This window comes from Pholcus phalangioides, unplaced genomic scaffold (genome assembly GCF_987345545.1).
Source record: "Pholcus phalangioides strain wild (caught in Gottingen) unplaced genomic scaffold, Ppha-v1.0 ptg000015l_1, whole genome shotgun sequence".
Classification (NCBI taxonomy): Eukaryota; Metazoa; Arthropoda; class Arachnida; order Araneae; family Pholcidae; genus Pholcus; species Pholcus phalangioides.
In genome coordinates this window covers 56,107,994-56,133,914 of record NW_028301608.1, presented here as the reverse complement: position 1 = coordinate 56,133,914, position 25,921 = coordinate 56,107,994, and the positions used below count along the sequence as shown (strand labels likewise).

Sequence of the window (25,921 nt, the reverse complement as noted above, 5' to 3'; positions counted from 1 at the left end):
CTTGGAAAAACAATACTTTTAGATATTAATAATACTTATTTATTATTAAATAGTATACACATTTTGTTTTTTTTTAAATGTTTTTATGCTAATGATTCTTGTGAAAGGTTTTTTGTTTTGCAAATATTACAATGATAAATAATTATGAGTTTGTTTACAAAAAAAAGCATGCATAAAGGATCAGAACGAGGGATTTGAACTATAATGTGACTAAGTAATCATCATTTATTTAGAGGTCCAAAAGCCAAACTAATGCTGTTATAATCCAGAACTAGTAAGTATGTGTATGTAATCACAGGAAAGATTTCATATTTTATCCTCATATAGCGACAGATATTCTTGTTTTACAGCCTCCGAGACTCATCACTAGTTTATTCCTATTGCATCCAGAACTTTAGTGTTGTTTTTTTTGTACCAAGAGCATATTACTCATGCTTGAAAATAAATATTGATAGGAAACTTTTTTTTTCATTAAGAATTTTATGTATGATACAGAAATAAAATAATATAGATGAAATTTGAAAGAAAGGCCCTTAAACTTATCTATTGTGGTATCATGAAAGAGAAAATTTAAATAATATTTTATTGTCTCCTCTCACATTATGTTCACATTATCTAGATCGGTGGTCTTAAACCATTTTACAGCTGGGAACCGGTGAAAGTAGTTGAACGATTTCGCGGACCGGCAGAAATGGGAGAAATATATGTTATGGACCTCCAAAAAATAAATAAATGGGAAATATAATTTGAGGACAGCTAAAAAATAAAGAAATAGAAGAAATAATTTGAGGGCACAAAAATAAATGTTGAGAGGAAATGAATTTGCTGGCCGCAAAAAATAAGTAAATGGAAGAAATAATCTGAGGACACCTACAAAAGATAAGGAGAAATAATTTGCTAATTGAAGGAGAAATAATTGCTGAAGGCTGAGGCAGAAATAAAAACCAATATAGAGAGAATGTATAATATTTGAAATAAATTTAGAATTATGTAGTGGATTTATGAATTGGTTTTAATGTTTCTCGGACCGGTTTTAATGTTTTCAGGTCCGCGTGCCAGGGAATGAAGAACACTGATATAGATCAAAAATCTTCATCAAAGTGCTCGAGATGACCACGATGCTTTTTGAAGCACCCAAAATTGAGTTCGAATCTTATTCATGAGATCTTAATCGACACTTTAATTGGGAAGCCTATTCGAGTTGCATTCAGGAATTCGTGAATTCGTATGAGCATGAGTTTCGTTTGAGAGTATACTCTGATTGGTGGTAACCCTCTAGCAGCGGGCAACGCGAATATCGCGTCTCACGTTTTCCATAAAATTTCGCGGGGTACGTTATTATTGCGTTCCAGATATAAAGCGGATAAAAATACCGTGCGATTTTATACATATAAAAATTCAAAAACTGTCCGGGGCTGGAGGTTTAAGCACATGTCAGAGTTCCGATGAGAGTCAGAGTTTTCTGTTGACGCTGGGCACAAACTGTGTGTTCTTGAGTCGAAATATGTTGAACACCTCCGAACTTAATAATTTAGTAATCTATGAGTATGGTTAATGTTCACGTTTGTTTATCCATACGTTATATATTACATTTTTCAATCCCTTTTGGAAATTTTTATTGGTCTATCTGTACATAGTACCTTTCACTGACCTTCTATATAACTAAAAATATATTGTATTTGAATTTTCTTTAAAGTATCTATAGTTTTTTCTCCTACGGATAAATGTTTTTCCTGGTTAAAACATAGTTCACTTGCGTTAATCTATTTAATTGAATTTTATTTTACTGTTACTTGGAATTTACACAATTATATTCCCATTTAAAGTCATTAACAACAAATTGAAATTCTTGGTTCTTCTTACATGAGCTTTTCATATCATACTATTTCCCATGTTTATCTTCAGATGCAAAACGGAATGCTATATGTTGAAATACAGACAGAGATCCCGGTATATTCTGATAAGCTTAAGTTATTGCTGTTCTATCTTTTCCTTTCACCTAGTGAAAACTAATTTAATTTAATTTTTTTTGTCGCAAAGATGAAAAAAAATGTTTAAATATTTATTAGTGAGGAAGAACTAGAGAGAATTCAGAAACAGGAAAAAAAAGACACTTGAAGAAAATTAAATTGTCATCTCATACTGCGGAAGAAATCTTTTCTCTTCAACACCGTCATATTTTTTTCAAGAACTGCAGAGCTGGGACCGCAATGAATCTTCAATACAGTTGCTCTCAGTAGACTACTTATACTGGGCTGCAGCTGTTGTTGAATACTCCAGACTGCTTTGCATATCTTTTATTCACCAAATATATATTTTCCTCTTATATTACTTCACCTAAAAAGAAGGAAAATGTAAAAACATTATGTAAATCGCAGTATGTGTGAGCTATATGAATTCCCCAAATACAATAATAGATCCTAGGAAAACATTTATTCTAGTCGAGACGCGCGATATTCATGGATGGCTATCGGAAGGTATTCTGATTAACATAAGTAAAAGTGCGTGTATATGAAACTTTTATTCCTGTGATAGATATAAAAAGTAGATGTTGATGTTTTGTTGTGGGAACTTTTTGGAATATCGGGAATGATATCATTTATTTGAAATATTTGAAATTGTCTGAGGAAATCGATTTACTCATTTTGAGAATAAATTCAAGGTAAAGTATGAAATTTTTTAGGATATGTCATTAAAGAAATATGAATCACTCTTAAAATTTTATAAGTGTTCAAATGAGCATGTGGCCTTACTGTTAACGAATGTAAAGTGGTTCCATTAGCATATTTTCAATTAAAACAATGCAACACAGCGATTTAATCATTTAGAATGAATTTTAATTAGCCAAAGTTATTACTTACGTGTAAAACATACGGTCTTCTTTCATTTTACTGTCATCTAAAAGCAGATAAAATCTTGTTTAAAAACGTTGCATAGATATTTCCCTGAATTTTGGTGGGATTTGATAAATCTCCGAACACGTAAAGTTTCAGCAGCTCTGAAAAAATGACACCGGCAAGGAATAAATTCTTTCTACACAGAAAAGTGGTGTATTTACACAGGCTGTCCCAAATTATTTGCGCAGCAGATATCTCTGCAACCGTTAACTTTATATATAAGAACGAACTTTCAACTGCAAAAAGTTTTCAAATGGCGTGCGGTTTTTCGAAATGCCTTAAATTTCCCAAGGAGTCGTATACATGAGAAATAGGAAAATTTACTTCTTATGTAGACCCCTATGTGATAAAACTCTCAAAAGTGAAATGCTAATGCGACTCTGAGAAGTCATTTGCAAAAAATTCCGTATTTTTAAATGGAATGTTAACGGAGGTATTTGAAGTTTTCAGTATTTATAATTAATAATAGCTGTTCTAATAGCCAATAATTTATCAATTATTAATAATGATTGAACTTGCCAGCATAGGGATAAGTTGTCAAAACATAATGATTTTTTATATTTAATATCTCGATAAATATTGCATTTAAATATACAGTGAAACTTTGATTAACCGTCAGTTTCTGTTATCTGTCATCGTCTTAAAAAAATACGGGAAAACAGCCAAATGTTTTAAGGTCCAAAAAGATTGGATCATTGCTATGATCTGTGGAAATACCACCGGCAATCATAAATTACTTACCTCTGCTTGTAATTGGTAAATCCAAAAAACCACTTGCTTTCAAAAATTTAAATATGTTTGAATGTGCGCCTATTCTGCCTAAAAAGTGATTGGATGGACCAAACCATTGCAATGGTTGACCAACCAAAGCAATTGCCGCAGGAAGAACTGCTGTTAATCGACAATGCCCCGACACATCCCTCTTGTGAACGCAAAAGTGATGATAACAAAATGTCTTTTTCTCCCAGCGAATAAAATTCCATTCTTCCAGCCTATGGACCAGGGCATAATTTAAAATATGAAGCGACGTTATAGAAAGGCTTTTACCGAAGGCTTGATTTCATCTGATGATGCTATGCATAACTGTGTAAGAATTTCGGAAGAGGTACAACATAATGGACGCTATTTTTAATGTCCCACTGCCTGGGCTGACGTTAAATTGAAATTTATATTGATCGTTTTGTAAATTGAATACAATACGTATGTATTATCAATTTTTAAAGGATTTTCATTTTCGTCCCAAGCCCGCAGTGAAATCTGGTTACTGTATTAAGAGATTTCTGTTATTCTTCTATTCGGTTATCCGTCACAGCCCTGGTCCGGACGGTGACGGTTAATCGAAGTTTCACTGTATAAAGTTTTTTGCAGATAAAACTTTTGCAAAACATTTCTCAGAGCGGGATCTACATTTTAAAAATTGGAAATTTTAACACACGGGGAATGCATAACAAATTAATTTGCTTTATTTTTTTTACATATACGACCCCTTAAACGAATTTTGATATTCTAATTAACTGCACATCAAAATTGAAAACTTCTTGTAATTAAAAGTATGTTTGTAGAGTCAACGGTTGTAGAGATACCTGCTGTACAATCAGTTTGGGACAGCCTGTATAGCCGTATTATGTATTGAAATGATACTTAAAGATATACTATCTAAAATACCAAAGAAATTGGTATAATGGCGGTTTTTTGGAGTATGTATTTACCATGTATATTCAAATATACATTGGGCCATAGAGGGCAAATGGTCTCAAAGTGGTCTTAAAGATTAGAATGTTTCAGCACTTCTTAACGGAAATAAATATAATTAATGTTTACTAAATTATTAATTTCCATGATTCGAATAGATCAACGATTTCACACATTATTTGTTTATTCAGCGTAAAATAAGATTTTTTATTCCATCGTGGAAACAGAAAAAGTTTTGAATCCGAATATTTCATGCGACAGCGGAAAATCGAAAAACTGACAGCAGTTTTTGATTTTCAAACAGTTTGTATTTTTCTTTCGATCTCAAATTCACGAATCGATTTCCTCCAATTTCAAAAAAAAGCCCAGAATTTCGAATTCATTCTAAATATCTTTGGTGCTATTGATTTCCTAAAATTTAGCTCTTTTTTCCCTCACCCTTAAATATTTTTTTTAATCTTCTGAAATGTTCTAACTAAAAAACAATATTTAATGTATTAAAAAGTGCGGTCTTCAAAAGACCTCGTAATATCCAGACAATAAATTTATATAAATGCACCAGAAACTTTAAACGAATATGAGAAAATAAAATTTTTTTTAGCTTGGGGAAGAAAAAAAGACATTCCGAAATCATAAAGTCAAATGAGATAAAACAAACATGGAGGAAGTGTAAATTGCATACACATTATGTAAATATAGCCCTTAGGTATGGGACTTTTCCCTTGAGATGGTTATTTATTTTTAACTAGCGTGCCTTAGATTAGATATGTACCGTGTTTACTCTGCTTATATAAAAAAGAAACAAATTACTTCCCCCTTTAAAAACAATAATTTTTATGCCCGACTCAATTTCAAATAATAGAACTCTCGTGTTATTATTATGGTAGGTTTTATTCATTATCCCCAACGGCAAACACGGATGCACTCAACATTCACTTTCACTTTAAAAGTCTTAAAACCAACTAGAAATACACAGATTATTTTTAGTTCAAACTTATATGAAGTTATTTCCATTCTTCTTCTTTTTTTTTTCCTGTTCGAGAAATTATAACGAGAAATACTTTTTATTTTCCTTGCAATCAAAATGTTCTCATTATGGAGTTAAGAAAAACGGAAGAAAACGGAGATGATGTTCCAGTTTTTTAATCTCTAAAGACCTATAGAGAATTTTTCTACCGTATATAATTCAATTTAATGCTATTAAAATTCGTAAGCATTTTTTTTTCAGAATTTCCTATAAAAAGTACTTTATTTGATGCTTTTTTTTTATATTTCACATATTTCCTTAAACACTAAAAATAAATGAGGTAACTCGTATGCTGAGAAATCGGATTTAAGATTGTTCAAGAACAAACTGAAAAAGTATAGCTGGTTTTAAATTATCTACGACAAATAAGTTAGTTTGAATTAAAAAATGTAAGAGAGGTAACAATAACTGTAATTATTGCAATTATATTTTTTAAAATGCTTGCTTTTTTTTTATTCAGAAAGTTTTTTTAGTTTCAGCATACCTGAAACTATTTCCAGTTATTTGCGAATTTTGGAAGTTGTGGAACATTAACATGAATTTTGATGAGTTTTTCACATTAACAGATAATATTATTTTTCTTTATATTAAAAAGCACTGCTCTATCTTTGCAAGGAAGGTCTTGTGTAAGTTCTTTCCATAGGGTGAGGGTTGAAATTATAGGATCATTTGAAGTTGGTGTGCAATGACTAACCTCCATTTCAGAGTGATTTTGAATCACACATTTAGAGGGATCTTGTTTCATTTTTCATTTTATATATTTACTGGTGCGTCAAATGCAAAAATAAATATCACTATTTAAATAATTCCTCAATGACAAATCGGTGCCATTTTCTTCGATTGTAATTGAAATATTTTGTATCACTTGATCGTCATTTGGGGGGTTTGGGGGAAGGGGGGGGGGGAGTCGGAATCAGGCTTTAAAAAATGCAATAGAAATAGACATTAGACAAAGTGAAATATATTTTATATATATACACACACACACATATACATACATACATACATTGAGTATATGTTTCCCCCCCCCCTCCCCGTAAAAAGAGGCCAAATGACGGGCCCGGATAGAACATTTTTAAGCGCTTTCTACACAAATTTTAGAACCACAACGTACAGGGCGTAGGGCTGAAGGTATTCGAAAGTAATGGCTTATATTGAGAGAGCACACATGTTTAATTTCAAAAGAGTTGCATCACATCGATTGCTAAAAATCTATTGTTTGTACCATTACAAAATCTTGATGATATTTTGCCAAATATTGATATCATTATGAATCTAATACTAATGTTTATTCCATGTATTTGTCTAATTACAGCGTTTTATAAACGATATTGTAAATGAAATTTCAGAAAATTCACACGTTTTAATTTTAAAATATTCACAACAGATTTGCATGTAACTTATGAGCATATTATAAAATCTAATTCCTTAAATTTTCGTTCATAATCTGCATCATCACTAGCTGAATGTATTGTGAAAATAACAAAACGTTTCATTCACAGAATTTTTTGCAATCGTGTTTCGAACATTACATGAATTTTTTCTTGGAATTTGACATAAAAATGACTTTTTCATAAAACAAAATGGCACAGGTAGTCTGAAATATATTATTGTTTTCACCAGTTTGAGCACTTGCTATCAAAAAAGTGTTATCAAAGTTCACACCAGCACCATTTTATAGAAAAGTGCTAAGAAAGGTAGTCGGATATCTTAAATCAGTCTTGTCCAGGCCAGTATTTAGAAATTTCGTTCGGAGGGGGACCACTTGCATTTCGGGGGGGGGGGGGGGGGACCAAAGTGATAGAACAATCGCAATCGATTTGGCTATCTTTACCCCCTCTTTTAGGCCTTTTCTCACTATTCGGGGGGGGCAAACCCCCCAAGTGCCCCCCCCCCCCCCGCTACGGCCTTTGTCATATCAATCAATCATATCATGTGTATTAAACGCAATGTGTGAACTGAGTGGAATTTGGAGCCTCTTACATCCGTATGTGGTGGTCGAGTGGTTATAGTGACGGACTCGCGATGCGAGGATCCGGGTTCGAACCCCACAGTGGTGGTCGGCTGAAGTTGGTTTTCTGTGGTTCCCAACTTCAAGGCGCAAATGCGAGCCGATCTCCCCGTTAAAAAGTCTCGCCACTGAGAGCAACAGTCCTACAACGATAAATCATTCAATCATAACACTTCACTCATAGTTTGAAAAACTGGTGGCAGATGGCAGCACTACACATAACAAGCATTACAGAGAAACACAAAAAACTTCACGTCAGGTTTCACTACACGTGCACGCACATTCCCGCATGTACCGATTCATTGGGGGTTCCGCGGGGAGGGGGCGGGGTGCATGTGTGGTGTGTGGTGTAGCAGTAGTAGGTAGAGCCTCCAAAAAATGGCTCGGGGATCCATGATGTTCTTAAGTCAGCCACCTCGTTGGGCAATTTGCCTGTTGTGGTATTTGTATAGAAATGATTTGTATAAACAGTGTATCTCAGCAGCAGTTGATTTAATAATGCACCAAATGCTACTGAACATTTTATAAGAGATCGCGTACCGTTTAGACAACTAAGTTAGAGCAACTAAGGGTGCTAACATTGAATTTCATCAACTGCTGATTATAAATTTGAGGAGTTGCCCTAGTTGATGCAAAAAAAATTTCTAACTAATCGTAGGTGGTTCTCTCACTGTATACCATTAGTTTTGTATACCTTTAGCCAAGTATATAACACTCACCATAGCAGGTAAGCAACATTCGCGTTTACTTCTGTCGCTTTCTTTCGAGTTGTGCATAAAAATAAAGCTTGCTTCACAGAAAACATTAAATCCATCTAGGATTCGTCTGTGTTATCGTTAAGGTACCCGTGCGAGGATACATTAAATATATAATTGAATGTTTCTTTTTTCATTGTTCAACTCACTAAACTTTCGAGTACCCATCAAGTTCTGAAATTGGATTAAATGTAATAATTATATTGAATTTCTTGCATCTAAATGGTTTTTTTTTTGGTTTTTTTTTGCTGCTTTACGCCTGAATGAAATTTCTAGTATCTTTTACTCGATAGAAGTTCTCTGTGATTTTTCCTAATAGCCTCATAATAATTTTATTTTATTTTTTACAGTATTCTCCAACTTTCTCTATTGATTTATAGCGTAAATTAAGTTGCATTTTTATATCGTTAAAAAAGAAAGTAGGAAAAATTGAGTATTTATCTATAGTGTTTTTGAACTAATGTATTTAGTGATTTAGATTCTTTTTGTAGTGTGCAACATAGCAGTCAGTGTAATTTGAATCTAGAACATTTTTCCCTTGATATTCAAGTGACGAAATCATAATGAAATCAGTTAGGTTAAAAAAGAGATTTCTTAATGAAATTCCGAATTTTTCATCGGTAATGCGTTTCTCGCATGTAAATGCAATGATGTAATAGTACTCAGTGATATCATTTGTTATGCATGATGTAAAATAACTTATGTGAATGTATGTTTCGTAAGAATTGTGTTTCTTTCCTCTCTTCTAGATGCGAGTCTGTATGCCCATTATGTATTTAGAACATTCGACCGGAATAAAAATGGATCCATTTCATTTAAGGTAAGTATTTTCGAACGCCTTAAGCGCTTTCTCTTGTTCGCGACGCTGTGCCAAAACGTGGAAAGAACTTATTTCTAATGGCCACCAAATATACAATATGGATAGTGAAATCGTCAAGCTTGAATCGATATTTCTAGTTCAATGTTGCTTTATGATTCAGGTTCAAAAAAAGAAACCTTAATGGAATTTCGGGAAGTATTTCCATGTTACTCAATAAATAATGTTTGAAAAGTTACACGAATTTTCTTTTCTAGAGTATCGTGCTTTATTTCATAAATCAAACCAATCAATGTTTTCCTTTTAAATGTTCAAGGCTAGGAAATCTCGGACTGTTTTTGAGCAGAAGAAAAATTTTTATTTTGCACAATTCATATTCTTTTTAATTTATTTTTTTAGAACACAGGTAAAATTGTGATGATTTATGAATTCTATTTTTCTTTAAGCAAATACTTCAATACATATGAAAGAATTTTTTTTTAATATAATAACTTTGAGATCATTATAATAACTCTCATAATATGGGTGCGGTCATGCAGGTTCATGAAAAATCCATGTGATATACGAAAAGACGTTTTAGAGTTTCGTGACTGAAAGTGGCTTAGAGAGGTCATTTCCTAAGTATGGATATTATTTACTTCTGAGAAATGAAGACGGCACCAAGATAATCACACACATATGGCTGAATTATCTACTCCTCCACAAAAATATCCAAACATACTTACAACAGGATATCCAAAAATTGACGGGCCGATTGGAAAAAAATAATAAAAGAAAATGAAAACGGATGGAAATGCGCCGATTTGCTGCATTGTGCTCGAGGAAACAGTAAATTTTTTAAACGAAACTTAAATTTAGTTGAAAAGTTCTGCAACAGGTAGTGATGCAGTCTGCGTAAAAAATCAAAATACTATAGTTTCAAAACATTCACCAATCGCAGTAATAACGTGATGTAGTCCACAGCACACAGAATTCGGAGAAACCCGTGTAAACATACAGCCAGGACGACCTGAATTGAATTCAGACAGAATTTCGTAATTAGTTACAGTTTATCAACGGATGACGATGCAGATTGAGAAACTATATCACGGTACTGTATTTTTTTTCTTCAAAATCCCGGCTGACAAGGAAAGAGTCCCAAGGTGGTGTCTTCAGAAAGTTTTGAAAAAATTACCGCTGATTTTAACTATGCATAAAAATATTAAAAAATCCGGTGGAAGTATTAGAGGGCAGCCAAAAAAACGAATGTAAATATTAATATTTTGAACAGTCCAAGAGTGACGAAAATCCTTCTACCGTAAATTGTCAGAGTGACGTCATTTAAAAAACACGCGATAAAGTACAGCCTCGGGGTACAGCACAAAGAAAGAGTTAAATAACAGGGAAATCGACTAGTGTTTTTATAGAACAGAGAAGCTGGAGGAAAAAGGAAGTAAAGGAAGTTCTAAAATAGATATCGCCAAGAAGCGCAAGAGTCGATGAGTAGTCATCTCTGACCATTTTAATAAAATTTGATATTTTTGCAATCTGATATTTTCTGCAGCGTTAATAATTGCATTCTGCCGCTATTTTTTTTTTTTTCTGTGTTTTTAGATGAGATGAATGCACTTAAATTTTTTGTTGACAAATGCAAATTTGTCAGCAAAGTTTTTGGCGCTTTCTTTTTACACACATTGTTATGGAAAAAAATATTTAATATCTTGAAAAAATATTCACTAATACTCCAAAATATCTTACCATATTTTTACCACAAAAATGTGACAGACATGCTCTTCCATTTCTTATCATTTCATTATTGATTAATAAAATTTTCACATGTTGATTATATGAAGCTGCGGAATATACGATGATATGTTTTCGCAAATAAGCGAAATTCACTTCTGCACATGATACACTGTTGCGAATAAAATTCAAGAGATTTTGATAATCAGCAACATAATAATGCATGGAGAAGGCACTGTAAAACATCCTATCACACTTCAAAGTAATCATTACCAGAAGTTTGGAAGTCACGTTTGCTTAAAAAATTTGATTCCTAGTTACATGTTTAAAATAAAACACATTTTTTCGTTTAATGTGTTTCTGACATTACGCAAAATGATATTTCGTGGTTAATATACGAGGTAAGTTGAGAAGTTTTCCAACTGATTAAAGACATAATAAAGAACATGCAAGATACGGGGTTGAAAAAATCAACGTATGGATCCTACCATATTTCTGCAAGTATAATTTATTGCTTACTTATATGTTTACGTATAAGAGTAGATAACCTATAATTCATAAGAAAACACATATTAAAAAAATAATAACAATAGTCCTGATATATTTCACAACACATCGTTAGATAACATTTTCCCATAATTTTCCAACATGTTAACTAATAAAGGATACATGTTGTTATGACATATTAATTTAAAAACGGAGGAATGAATGATGAGCTACTGAAGAGCTTCCAACCAATTAAAGATAGAGAATCTCCCACAATACGCTATTAATCAAAATCATTTCAACTTTCTCGAATATTCGCGATTATGACAGCCCTGCTTTGTTCAGTAATCAAATTCAGAAACCATCGACTCGGAAAACTCGGGTATAATGAATTGTGTATTTTTCTCTCTCTCTCTCTCTCTCTCGCCAACTAAAAAGCGGTTTCTAATTCAAAAAACAAATCAAGATGATGCGATCAATCTTTGTCGTAGTCACGTGTCCTAGGAAATCGAAAGGAGAAACAACAAAAACAAAATTTAAACGTGATTTTTCTATTGATTCCAAAAGAAAACTACTTCAATGATTAAAAAACTGTAATTCTTCATCTTCTTATATAAAAAAAGAATTAAATACGTTTTTCCTTTCCAAGTTCTCTTTCAAAGCCTTTTCTTTGTGTAAAAAACCCCTTAATTTGAATAATGACTTCTTGATAAACCACAAATCTATTTTTTTTCAAAAATTTCAAAATTGTCAGTGTACTTCTGAAAAAAAAAAAAAAAAGTAATTTTTGTTTGTTCTAAAATAAGTTGTTTTTCTTAACTGTATGTTTAAGGACCAAAATGAAATCGATCAAATGCTATCTCACTTTTGACAGCTGTGATTTGTGGAAATTTTGTTTTTTTTAATAGAAAATAGAACAAAGAATTTTTCTATAAATTAAAATAAAGTCTATGAATTTTTTTTGAGGAATAATTCAAGAAATATCAAAAGATTGAAATTTATCATTGCGTACGATATCAAATGAATTCTTAACAAATAACAGAATTCGCCTTGATGTATGCAACTCTCACAAAAAAAAATAATAATGATAATAATGCTCAAAGTTTCCAAAAAAAAAGAAAAAAATCATTTTTTCTGATATAACTAATTTTATCAGGGATATTCATCATTTAATTAATTATCTGTAGAGAATTCTGGAAATGTGAGTGGCAGCACTTTTTAGGTTCTATGAGATTACCGCGAGGTTTCTACTAGATGGTTGAAGGATTCAATTTGTGCTTGAAATATTTATTGGTTTAAAAGTGAATTTTTTCATTCATTTGCGCAGTTAGTTGATGAGGGGGGGTGCTGTTTAACTCACGTGTCATCTAGAACGAGAACCATTCTTACTGATTCAGGCTTGCGAAATGTTACGGCCAAAGCCCGAAATCACCCAATGTCGTTGTAAATTTAACCAATTACGGCAGTGACAACTAGAAATGGCCATTGATAAGGATCCACGACTACTGACAACCCGATGGTGACAATGGAACTGGCATGCGGAAGCCGGGTGATATGACAATATAGTTGACTATGATTATCTGATTTACTGTGATTCGAAATTGTATATATACCAAGATTATCGACGATCATTCTATTCATTGACGATTACCAGATTCTTATATGATGGACGGCTATACGCCATCACCTTATAATCATATTTATAATTTTGATCGTCCGTCGGCGTATATAGTTTGTTTATGTATTATTTATCTGTTGTACGATTTCAGATTGACGATTGCCGATGACCATGATGATTATATCAATTTAGTTTTTGTTGCCTTCGTTTGAAGAGGCTATATTCCTTTGGTTTTAATAAAATCCTTCGGGAACGCTTCGATATCTTGCAGAGATGTAAAGCGGGGGTATGTCTGGTCTTTGAATGTCCAATGTAAATAAGCCCGGCAAATGTCTGAATTTCGGGCACTGGCCAGCCAATTCATGAACTGGTTGAAGATCCCTGTTCAAATTTCGAAAAAAAAAGGCATGATTCGGGGTCATCGCCAGGTTGACGTATTTCTTCGTGATAATTGTGTGCGCGTTAGCTATGGCAACCCATCATATCACAGTCACGATGCGGTAATAATTTTTTCTTCAAAGCTTCATAGAAAAACTGCCTATATATCTATATAAATATGGTTTTTTTTTCTCTCGTCACATGGAGCTAATCCGACACAGCTACTATATATAGCCATGTATCACACATTAGAGATGAAAAAATGGTTTTAGAGCCTACCGGACCGTCTTACATCAGCATATCGAACATATCCATCTCTACCGACTTTAGGAATTGGCCGGCCAAAGTTCAAAAAATCATTGGTCATTTCTAAAAATCTGATTTCGGTCAAAACAATCGGCCACTTTGCAAATTGGCCGCACTTCGAACTTTGGCTGTAACAGATACTTTTACTATTCTTTCTGCCCTGGTGATTCCAATTAGAACTGTTAACGTTTTTTGCTTTCACAACCCATTATTCGTGGAGGAATGATACCGATTAGTATTGCATATTGCAGTTCAATTTTTTCCGGTGGATTGCAGCGGTGAATATGTTATTCTAGAGCGATCGATTATAGGAGCTCAACCTCATTATCTTTGTTTATATGTACATTATCATTCTGATTTCTGACTGCCTACATGAACGCCAGAACTCTGTCATCTGACTTATCTGGTTGCCGAAATCTCATTCAGCCCAACTTCGAGGCAGAATTTCTGACCGCCTGCGGAAAATTGTGTATTTCAATGATACCAGTATTAATTTTTATTTTTATTTCTAATACGATCAGAGAAAATGATACACGTAAATTGTATATTTTTGAATTTCAAATTATATATAAGTTGAAAATATTTGCCTCCAAAATGCCCAATGATGACAATCAGAATTGTTTCATAATTTCAACACTGAAATGTATATTCCAGAATAATGTTCGATATTCGAGTTTTAACAGACCTAAAAACGAAATAAATTGATAGAATGTTTTTTTTAATTGTCCACAAAATGCTGGTCAGGAAGATTTGAAAAATCTTGAACAAAAATCAACTTTGATTGTAACGAGAACTCCGCTTACGAACAAGAAATTTTGGAGAATCATCGAGTTCGTTATAACCGAGTTAGACTATATGATAATTAAGAAATAGAATCATTTCGAAGCATAGTATCTATTTTTTGGAATGGTTAACCTAGTAAACTTAATGTGAATCTAATTTTAAAAAAATGGGATGGAGGAATCTTAATTGAGTTCGAGGAAAAGCAAACAGACTAAAGCCCAGACATTTCTCACGCTCAACGAAATAAAAACTATTTGACAGACGCATCCACGATCTCTTTTGCGAAAACAATTCTCGTTATTTTACACCCTACAAATCGAAGACACTCTAAGGGTCTCCGGAGAGTGATAAGTTACGCAGCTGGTGGAGAAAACAAACTAAACCCTTGAGGGGTCATCAGTACAACGGCGGACATCCATGACACCTGGGACATACGCTCAGGTAGTTTTCAATGGGTAGCCATATTCTCCCTGAAGTGATAACAGCATAGACCCGTAGCTACATTTTATTTTATTTTATTTTAGTAGAATGAAGGTATAGTCATTTGCAATACAACAGAATAAAATCATTTCAGTCGATTTAAAAAATAATAATAAAGTTCTGTATAGATCTCAGCAATATTTTTTTTTTCACTGATAACTTCTGCCGATATTGCTTTTGGCACCTTAAAGTTCGGATTCTTATATATCTCTTGACACGGTCTATTCAATGGCGAAAAAGTTTTATTCACAGGTTAAAGAATTTTTCTTTCTTTTTTTTCAAAGAAAAGAAAGGCTTTCCTTTTTTTTCGCATTGTCAAAATCTTCAGAGGTTTGTTCAATCGAATCGCAGGTGAATGTGATAAAGTCTTTGCAGCTGATAAGGAATGGCTACTGGCTTAAGAAATCATTTTTGGCGGGGGGAAAAATCAAGGAAAAAAATAGTTTTCTCTATAACCTTTCTACTTTTTAAATGAAATGAAAAAAATGAATAAAAAATATTGCATTGTTCGGGAAAACCTTTTGAGAGAAGGAAAACTTTTTTGAGCACAGTAGAGAACTTGAATACAAAAAACTTCATACTTGATACAATGACTTTCTTAAGGGGGAGTGTGTCCATTGGAAGCCAATACTTATGAAAATATTTTTCAACAATTAATATAAAAGTTGTATAATATAACACTATGTATTTGTTGCATCCTATAGCATCGTTACGCTAGTCATATCGTCTCCCCCCCCCCTCATGCTAGAAGCATGAATATGCAAATTTTAACTTTTTTTATCAGCTGGGTGGATGCTTTATTTTGCTATCAACTATTGAAACACATGTTACAAAACGTTTTAGGAAAATAACTACCATAGAGTAACATGAGTAGAGCAAACATTCAAACGTCATTTCCCATGTTTTTCTTTTTTAAATGACATTGCACATTCGTGCTTCTAGCATGGAGGGATAACATAATCTTATATAAACACCTCATTAGACAGGTCACACATTAACTCTAAATTCCTAGTATATTTAAAGATGTGTTACAGAATTTTATAGCATTACCTTCGAGCGGTTACAGATGGAAAAGTGCATTAGAGACATTTAAAAGTAGAGTCGAAGCCGCTTAATGTAATCACATTGGGACTCAGTATTTTTGATAACAATAACTGATTGATGACTGCATCCGAAATAAATCCCGGCCACAACTTCCTAACTAATACGTTCCGTCTGATCGAATGGTCTCATCGTATTTGACGGAAAATGGGACGCACAATTCCGTTTTTGTTTCCCAAATGACTCGTTGCAAAATATTCCATCGTTCCGTTGTATTTTTCCCACTTTAAGCTAAAACATCCAGCATTTTGTTTTATTCGTTCACTGTGAAGAGTTAGAAATTACTTATTGAGAAGAGTCACGAATTCCCATACTTTTATCATGAACGGTACATTCCATTGATATTGAGAAAGTCTTTCGGGTGAAAACTATGAATATCTGCACAACTAAAAGAAGTGACTAAGAACTGAAGGAAAAGATATTTTTTTTCAATAAACATTTGCTTCACTATAGGAGGGTCATTGCAAAAAAAACCAGTTTCGTAGTATATGTGAATCATACCGAGTAGCATTGCCCAATTACATTAAGTACAGAAATGTTTCCCCTTCCTTGTTGATAAACATTTCTGTATTTAATGTAATTGGGCAGTGGTATTCACCGTGATCCACATATACAGTGAAATTTTATATACTGAATTTGTTTTCGTCGAAAATTTTTTTTTCGAGCATTTTGAAGTTAAGGTTTCACTGTTTTAATTTTTTCCCTCTAAGTTATCGTTATAAGCCTGAGAAACTATGTAGGAAGCTAGAAAGCGTTCTCTTCCCCTCCCTTGTTGATAGAGAGCGCTTTCTATCTTCCTACATAGTTTTGCAGGCTGATAACGATAACTTACAGGGTTAAAATTAAAATGGCGAAACCTTACCTTCGAAATGCTCGAAAAAATTGGCAAAGGGATATGAATAAAACTGCCATATCTGCTCTTTTATGAATAATTGCATCAATATTGGTTTTATTTTTCAAAAAAATTCTACTTATGAAGTTGATGTCATTTACATGGGTTTGCATTTCATGATACGCTTTAGTAAAATATTTTGCATGGTGTAAAAATTTCTAACTAACACTTTCTGACCTCAATTTCTTAGGAAGATTAAATTTTTACCCGCTAATTTATAAATTATTTCGTCTTCATGGGTCCAATAACATAATGCTAACAAAGCCAAAAATGCTAATGATAATTGGAATCACCAGGGCAGAGAGGGGTTAACATGATTTGTTCTGTTCCCATAATTTGTTCTGACATAGACGGTTTCCTCGTCATTTTTTCCGATTTATCAGAACTATTGGCATATTTTTAATGAATTCTACTGAATATTCAATACCGTAATTTCTCGCGTGTAGGACGATGATTTTAGTTAATTTTTACTGCTTATAAAAAACGTAGATCCTCCTATATGCGCGAACGAATATCGAAACAAACAAATATCACTTTAAAAAAAATCAATTAAAATGGAAATTAATTTAATAAACAATCCACAACTAATGATAAATTTGGCTGATTGAAAATTATAATTTGGCATTCATGAAAAATTCAATATTAATGAAAAAAATTTTCACACTCAGGGAGTAGACTAACAGAAAAATTGATGAATGAAAATAATTGAAAACTAAGGAGTGTGTGAAGTAACTTCAGAATTAATAAAAATTCAGAATTTATAAAAGACATATTTTTTCAGAATTTGTGAAAGTTTTCAAAACATTTTTGCCCCCCCCCCCCCCGTTTGATAAAGAGCGCTGAGCCGGACACAAGGGATCCTGACAGTGTAGTCAGATTCGGGGTGCAAAGCCTCAGAATTTGCTCAGAAATCCACCTATACAATACGTCATTTTCGACATCTCAGCCTGAAGGTTTTATGCTATTTATGTATGAATAAACGAAATAAAGAGAGTTGAATTAATAAATCTAGTTTATATATATATACTTCATTTTGATCTCTAAAATGATACCTCGTCTTATTCAATACATTCTGCCGTCCCGTCTCTAGAAGCATATGACAAGGTGGGTTCGACTCAGCGATCGTAGTTATATAGCAATATAAACAAACAACACTCCCGGCGAAACACTGAGTTTTAAAAGAAGTTGAAAACAAAACCATATAAAACTTCAAAGAATAAAGATATAAATACGAAGTAAATTGACAAATAAAAACACAAAAGCATTAAGGCTTACAAATTAAAAGTAAAAAAATGTTAAACATATAAAACTAGAAGCAAAATGGAACTAGAAATAAAACCTTCTAAACATACACGTAAAAAGCACAAAAATACAAATTGACATTTAAAGACAAAAGCATATAAGACACTTTGAATTTCATTAAAAAAACACAAAATAAAAGCTAAATATAAACTAAAGAAATAAACGACAAAGAAAATATATAAAAAGTATGAAAATTGGTTCGATGGCTGTCGATTCCGAACACAACAACATGCATGCACCCTGTATATGGCTCACATACCTCATCATATTATGTGAAATAACCCTAAATGTATATACAGTAATCGGATGTTCTTTAATGAATTTACCATTCATTCTTCCATTCAAGTATTGTAATGCGTATTTGCAGGATTTCGTCCAGTGCCTGTCTATGATGTGCCGAGGAAGTATTCAAGAGAAATTGGACTGGGCTTTCAGACTATACGATATAAATGGCGACGGTCGGGTCACCAAAAAAGAGCTTACCGACATAATCTGTTCCATCTACGCTCTTACAGGGTACATGAGGAGACCGCCATTCATGTCGACTTCCTCGTCTTCTTCGTCTTCGGGTTCTCATGAAGAGCGAGCTTTGCGAGAACATGTCGACAAGATCTTCCAGGTGATATATTTGCTGTTTTTCATTTAGGGTAAAAAATTTTGAAACTAAGAAATTGCGTTAAAATTTATTACGGTAGAAATGATTAATCGGCGATTATGCAAAAAAATCGTTTGATCGTAAGTTTGATGAATTTTATCATATTTATCACTTTTACCGGTGATTATTACGCATGATTTCTCCAAATGATATTGGTAAGTTCAATAAATATGAAAAAAAATTATCAACTTCATTTAACCACTTATCATTTTGCGCAAGCGAGATACGTGCATTACGATTATTCTGATATAGAAAAATAAATTAGATTAAAATAAGTGTGAAGAGAACAAAAATATTATTATACCTGTGATGTTCGCTTTTTTCACACATCGTAACTTTTGCAAAAAAGCGAACATTACAAATCGAAAAACACCATCCTCGATTGAAGTTTATGCATGGCCGGTAAATTTGTGTAATTCTTCCACGATTTACCCAATACGAGCTCTGAATTATACGCAATCACCGGTATAAATCTCATATTTCGCAATAATTGAGCAAACTTTATCAAAACGAAATGTTCTATTCACAACCAATATTATACTTTCACCGTAACACGGGTAATCGCAAATTCTGAATTTTTTCACTCTGTTGCTTCCTCTGATATGTAAACGTAAAGAGAATGGATTTTCCTATAACTAGGATAAGAATAATAAAATTGACTGGATACCTGGTTTTTTTTTTAAATTCAGAAATATAAAATTAAAATAAAATAAGAATCTATTTATCCAGATTTTATGACATTTTTCATCGGAGTTGAAGTCATTTTTCCCCCTTTTCATACGATAAGATAAAAATCTGTCTTTTGAGTGTTTTTACAATCAAAATCTCTGTAAGCTACGGAGTATACACAGCGAAGAAATGTAAAAAATGTAAAAAGGCATATATGTAATACTCAATCATATACGAATGACTGGATAGAAATGAAGCAATCTGTTTTCAGTCTTACTTCAAGACAAAAATAGATTTTCCGCTTTTCAACTTTATTCATAAGAAACTCAAAACAAACTCTCACTTTTTTTCTTTCAGCACATACGAATCCTACACGCTGAAGACTTGAAACTTTTTTTTTTCTGAAAGAAGAAAGCAAACTAAGAAAGCTTTTTACTTTGTATACAAAATGCATGTACACATGCATGTGTATAAATACGAAAGATTTCTTAGATCTCTTCCAAACCTACAAAGACGGGGCATAAAAACGTTCTTTTTGATTCGAACGTTTGCTGAAAAGTAATTGTCCACGAAAAATTCTGCAATTGTGCATCTAGGGGAAAGTGAAAGATTTTGGTTCTTTATACTTTGTGTCTATATATACACTTTCGTATATACCCAGTCTCTTTTCATCTTCAAAATACACAGCACAGCAAAGAGAGGGATTCGAGCATGAAAGTATTAAATAGCGGCTGAGGGATTCCACTCCCTTTATTGCCCATGAAGTGTAACGACGCGTAAATTTCCGAAATATCCGGAACGGTTTCTCTCTTATTCATGCTTTTTTTTTTTTACTTTTCAACGATAAAAGTCCATTCTGCAAATTGCTCAGGTATATTTTTAAGAGCTGCACTGTCTGAACAAACAATGTGCAGGTAATAAAAGTGAGGAACGTAGGAAGCTGTATTTCACAATGCAATATTAATATATTCTTCTGGTAAACGCTGGAGTATGATTTTGCGTTCTTTATATTGCACCGATTTCGAATAATCCAAGTCACCTTCTTGTTTTTCTGGCTGTGCTTTTGAATATGTTCGTTCAACGTTGTCACGTTGCCAAACATTAAAAGTACATAATCCATAACTTGAAAACGTTCCGAAATTTTAAAAATAGATATAAAATACCAATACGCAAAGAACATTAGAAACATCGTAAAAAGCTTATTCATATGGTGGTTGATACTTTTTCTTTCTTTCTTTTTAATAAATATTTCAACTTTCATCAATATATGCTTTATTGCTGTACATAAAATTAAGTAGTACAGAATATACAGGGAGCATATAGGTAACAGGGTGTATGACATTTTACTTGGGAACCGTTGATCCCAGAAGCATACTTCCAATTAGAAAAAGTATCCAAATAACGTATAGTACTCAGATGTGTCATTCATGTCGCAAGGGGTTGATTGTATAGTTATAAAAAAATAACACTTTTTATACAGTCCCCGTGTGCTCAAAACCGCAATTAAAAAGTTGCTATACTGTCTCTCCTGATGCCAAGAAAAACATTCCACGTTTCTAAGTGCAATATTTACTGAGAAATTCGAATTCGAGAAATGGAAAAAAATTGGGAAGAAAAAGCGCTTAAATGCATATCTACGTACAACATGTTATTTGGATACTTTTCTAATTGAAAGTATGCTTCTGGAACAAAGGGTCACCAGTACAATGCCATACGCCCTGTTACCTAAGCATCCTGTATAATATTGATATAAAAGCAAGATTGTAATTTTTTTATATAGATTGAAAAAAAAATTTCCTTTCTCCATACCTTGATGAATTGCGAATACGAATGCAAGTATTTATGGCAAATATACACAAGATTTAAATTGTTTTGTGAAGAAACACTATTTTTCCCATATGTATTTGTTTTAGAAATAGAACATTTATTTCCAATAACATTCACAATTAAATTGGGAAAACCCGTATTTAAAATATTTCCTCGAGTTTTAGTTTGAGGATTTTCTCTTTATAGCATTTTTTCAAATTATTTGCAGCTCTGAAAGAAGATTCATAAATAATGAATTTCCCCTCACTTTAATTACATATTCAACCAATATTACTATAATCCTAACAATATCAGTTATTGGTTGGTTTATTTTCATATCTCGTACAATGTCTGGAATTATTATATAATTAATATGACCGAAATTTCTATTTCTATAAACTTTGCTGATTGAGAAACATCAGGCAAAAATAAACAATATTTATAATTACATATTTTGCAAAATCCTCTTCTATTTTCCTTCCACTGAGATATCGGTTCTACGTATTTAGTTCGTATCTGTTCGTTTCAATCATTATACGCTTAGATTCGATATTAATTAAATGTAAATTCATTTCGTATATATCAACGAATTCCCATTCAATTTCATAAATATTTCTCTAAATCAGCTTCATTCAGTTTCATTAGAAATTTTACCCATAATTTATCTTAATAAAAATTAATATTAATCAGCTCCATTCATCTTTAATTAGATTTTAAATTACGTGGGGAACTGAATGTGACGTGAAAACCAACGTAATGTATTACCATTTTTAATATTCGTCTGCGTTTTCCATTCACAGTTGCGTACTCACTCATTGATGAATTTCAAAAAAATGTCGGTTTTGTTTTACTTTTCATCCATTTATTTGTGGTATAATCCAGTTATATTCCTATTAGAAAACTAAAATGTAATTCTAATGTTATTTGTAATTTAATAAAATTATTTTTACTCTTCAATTTAAAATGACAATAATTATACAGTACAACTTTGCTACAACGATACTCGATATACCAATAAATCTACAACGTTGGGGGGCGGGGGGAGGGGTGGCAATCCAACAATTTCTTCAAATTGGTGGATTTGCTATAAGCTGATCGCCTATTTTCTCAGCCACCTCATTGGCATTTTGCCTGTTGTGACCTTGTATTTGTATTTGTATTTAATGTTAAAGTCCCCTGGGGATAACGCTATCCTTCTCTGCGATAATTCCCTCTATACCGATATTTTTTTTTATCAATATTTGAAATTGTTGTAAAGACGTTTTTTTTTTCCCTCTCCTCGCCTTGAATATATTTCAACAGCTCGCTCGGACGGACAACAATTCCCCGCCATGCAGTTCATCGATAAAAAAATTCGCAGCATGAGAATCCACCGACTCGCAGTTGGGGAAATCCACCGACGGAAAAATCACCGTTGGAAAAATTCACCGGTAACAGTTCGTCACCAAGTGAGTGACTGACTGTGCAAATGATGCAGTGATAGTCATGTGTGAATAGTCATTCAGTCATAAAGTGATACATGGGTGGAGTGGTTGAGTGAATGAGCAATTCAGTGATCGCATTAGTGAACCTGTGAATGGGTGAGTTAGCAGTTGAGTGAGTGATTTAGTCAGTGACCGTATGGTTGAGCAAGTGAGTGATTAAGTCAGTGACCGTGTGATTGAGAAAGTGAGTGATTAAGTCAGTGACCGTATGAGTGAGCAAGGGAGTGATTGAGTGAGTGACCGTGTGAGTAAGTGAACGATTGAGTAAACGCACGAGTGAGCCGGTGATTGGGCGAGTGAGAGAGCAATTGAGTGAATCAGTGACCATATGAGTGACCGATTCAGTGGGTGAGTAACACAGTGGGTAAAAGTGATCGTGTGAGTGACATAGTGAGTAGATGATTGGTAGTATAAATGATCGAATGAGTAACAGAGCGAGTGAGTGACCAAGTGAGTTGGTGATTGGCAGCATGAATCACTGAATTAGTGAGTGAGTCATAGAGTAAGTGAACATATGTGTGACTCACTCACTCATTCGCCTGCTCATTCAGTAATTCTGACTAACTTACTCGCAGATTCATTCACCTGCCCATCCACTCACCTACTATCCCCCCCCCCCTTTGTCGATAAATTGCTTGTCGGTAAATTTCCCTAACGGGGAATTGTCGTGTTTGTGAAATGCAAGGTGCGGAGTTGTTGCCGATGAATTTTCCTGCACACACCTCACTTGCTTTCGTTCTTCCGAGAGCGTCTAATAACATCGATATTTTGTTCAAACAGATTATGGAAAGTGTTAATGTAGTTGTCGGCGATGCTACTTTCTGCGACGTACATGAAAAAATACTGTAAACACTTTTGCAGAAGCAAAATATATGGTTCTTACCAATTAATTAACTAAGCGATTATAATTTTTGCGGTGAATTAAGTGTAGATAAAATCAATTTATTAAACGGTTTAAATTAATTGAACGGTGAATTAAGTTGAGATTTACTACTCAAACACTCATTTTCTGGACTGACAACACCGATTTGAAAGAGTTTTTACAGCAGCATGAATATAGTATTAGCAATTGATGAAATACTTCCTCTCGATATAACTCTAATTTCTCTACAACGATACTGTTTCCTGATCCGAAATCCGGATTTCACCGTAGTTGTATGGATATATCACATTTGCCACAAATATCTTCTCGACAATTTCTTTTTACAGAAAGAATTTGTATGAAATTTTCCGATATGGACTGAATGAACTACAGTATAAAAACAGTTCGGTAAAAATTAGTAACTCCCATCAAGCTCACGTAAACATCCGTGAAGTTCCTGCAATAAGACTAATCGGTTGTACGCAATTTTCAGAGTTCTTTCCGCTAAGAGAAATCGGGACATTCTAATCCATTTGCTATTCACTTCAACATAACGTTAAAAAAGAAGTAATTCTCGTCGACTTTACGCTCACATTGAAAAACCCATTTCGCAAATTGACTTCAAAGTGCGATCGAAAAAGACGGTTTCGGCATAAAAATCGGTAGAAATTATTCAGAAAGAACCGGGCCATCGAAAGAATTCACAGAGATGGTCTGAGTATCATTAACATGCCTCAGAGTTAGTTGCATCAGAAAAAGATCAGCGCATATTCTCGCTGATCGTAATTGAGCAAAATTACGCTGACATTTTATATATAGTTGGATTTTTTCAAGGTACATTCTTCTGTTTTCTTTGTGCATTTCTCTTTTTTTTCGATAATCCATCGAAATAAAATCTTGCTACAAAGATTTTATCTGTAACATATCTTCGGATATTTTTGTTCGGAATGCTGGAAAAAAGATTTTTCATTGAATTCATCTTATTTCGAGTATTTATCTATAGAGTGGCTCACAATCGATTGATGGTTTTCAAAATGGGATAGCAAGAAAATGGTGAAGTATATTAGTCATTCTTGCGCAGTATAAATGTGCTAAGTCGGGAATTTCGGCTACGTCATTCGTGTTGCAAGAGACTATAGTTATTAAAAGAAAAATGTTAACTTTTTATACGGACACCAATTAAAAGTTATTGCCCTGTCTCTCCTTGTACCAAAAAAAATTACACGTTTCTAAGTGCAATATTCGCTGTAATATTTGAATTCAAAAATCGGAGGAGAGTTGGGAAAGAGCAACAAAAACTAACGGGCAACGCTTCTTTCTCAACTTTTCTCCGCTCTTTGGAATAATGCAATTTTTTATTGCAATCAGGAGAAATAGGGCAAAACTTTCTAATTGGATTTTTAGGTACAGGGTGTCCATATAAAAAGTTTTTTGTTTTATTTTAATAACCATATAACCCCTGGCAACATGAGTGACGTATCTTAAATTCCTGACAATTCGAACATTTATATTCCACAAGAATAACTTACTATCCCACTTTGAAAACCGTCAGTCGATTGTGGGATACTATGTAGATACAACCTTGTTTTGAATACAATAGCGTATTTTAGTGACTGTAAAATATAACTGTTAAGGTAAGTGTGATAAGTCAATATTTATGTATAATCACTTTATATTATGCATAATCACCGATCGTCTTGGTAAGTTGTATAAATTTCACTTCACTACTAATGAATATGGGAAACATTATCGCCTTTCTTTTCTCTTCATTTTATCAATTTATTAGTTTCTCCCGTACGTAAGACGTGCAAGACACGTTATTATGCCATAGAAACCAAATTAAAATATGTGTAGAAAAGAACAAAACATAAAAATTATTATGTCTTAAAATGTTGGCTTCGGCTTTCTTTACGTGTCGACATGTGCAAACACAAAACCATCATTACGTTAACTAGCTTGTGCTTAAAATAGAAATAGAAAATGGGGGGAATATATATATTTAAAATTATTATTTTCGGATGCATTTAAAATTGATAGTTTGGAGTATTTAAATTTGTTGTTTTGGATTTAATTGTAAAGATCTGTAGGTCTCCAGGTGCCGATTAAACAGGCGCTGTAACCAATATACTATGGTACAGCAAACAAATAAATGAATAATAGGAACGTAAATAAGAATGG

The 25,921-nt window shown here is 33.1% G+C and overlaps 1 protein-coding gene across 1 annotated transcript in view; it reads left to right on the top strand.

The window, feature by feature from the left end:
* Positions 1-25,921, top strand: part of LOC149076263 (Kv channel-interacting protein 4-like) — a 149,616-nt gene that overhangs the window by 109,304 nt on the left and 14,391 nt on the right. Inside the window, exons 3-4 of the mRNA XM_089243831.1 lie at positions 9,132-9,202; positions 18,635-18,886. Coding sequence (XP_089099957.1) covers positions 9,132-9,202; positions 18,635-18,886 — 323 coding nt within the window. The remainder of the gene's footprint in view (positions 1-9,131; positions 9,203-18,634; positions 18,887-25,921) is intronic.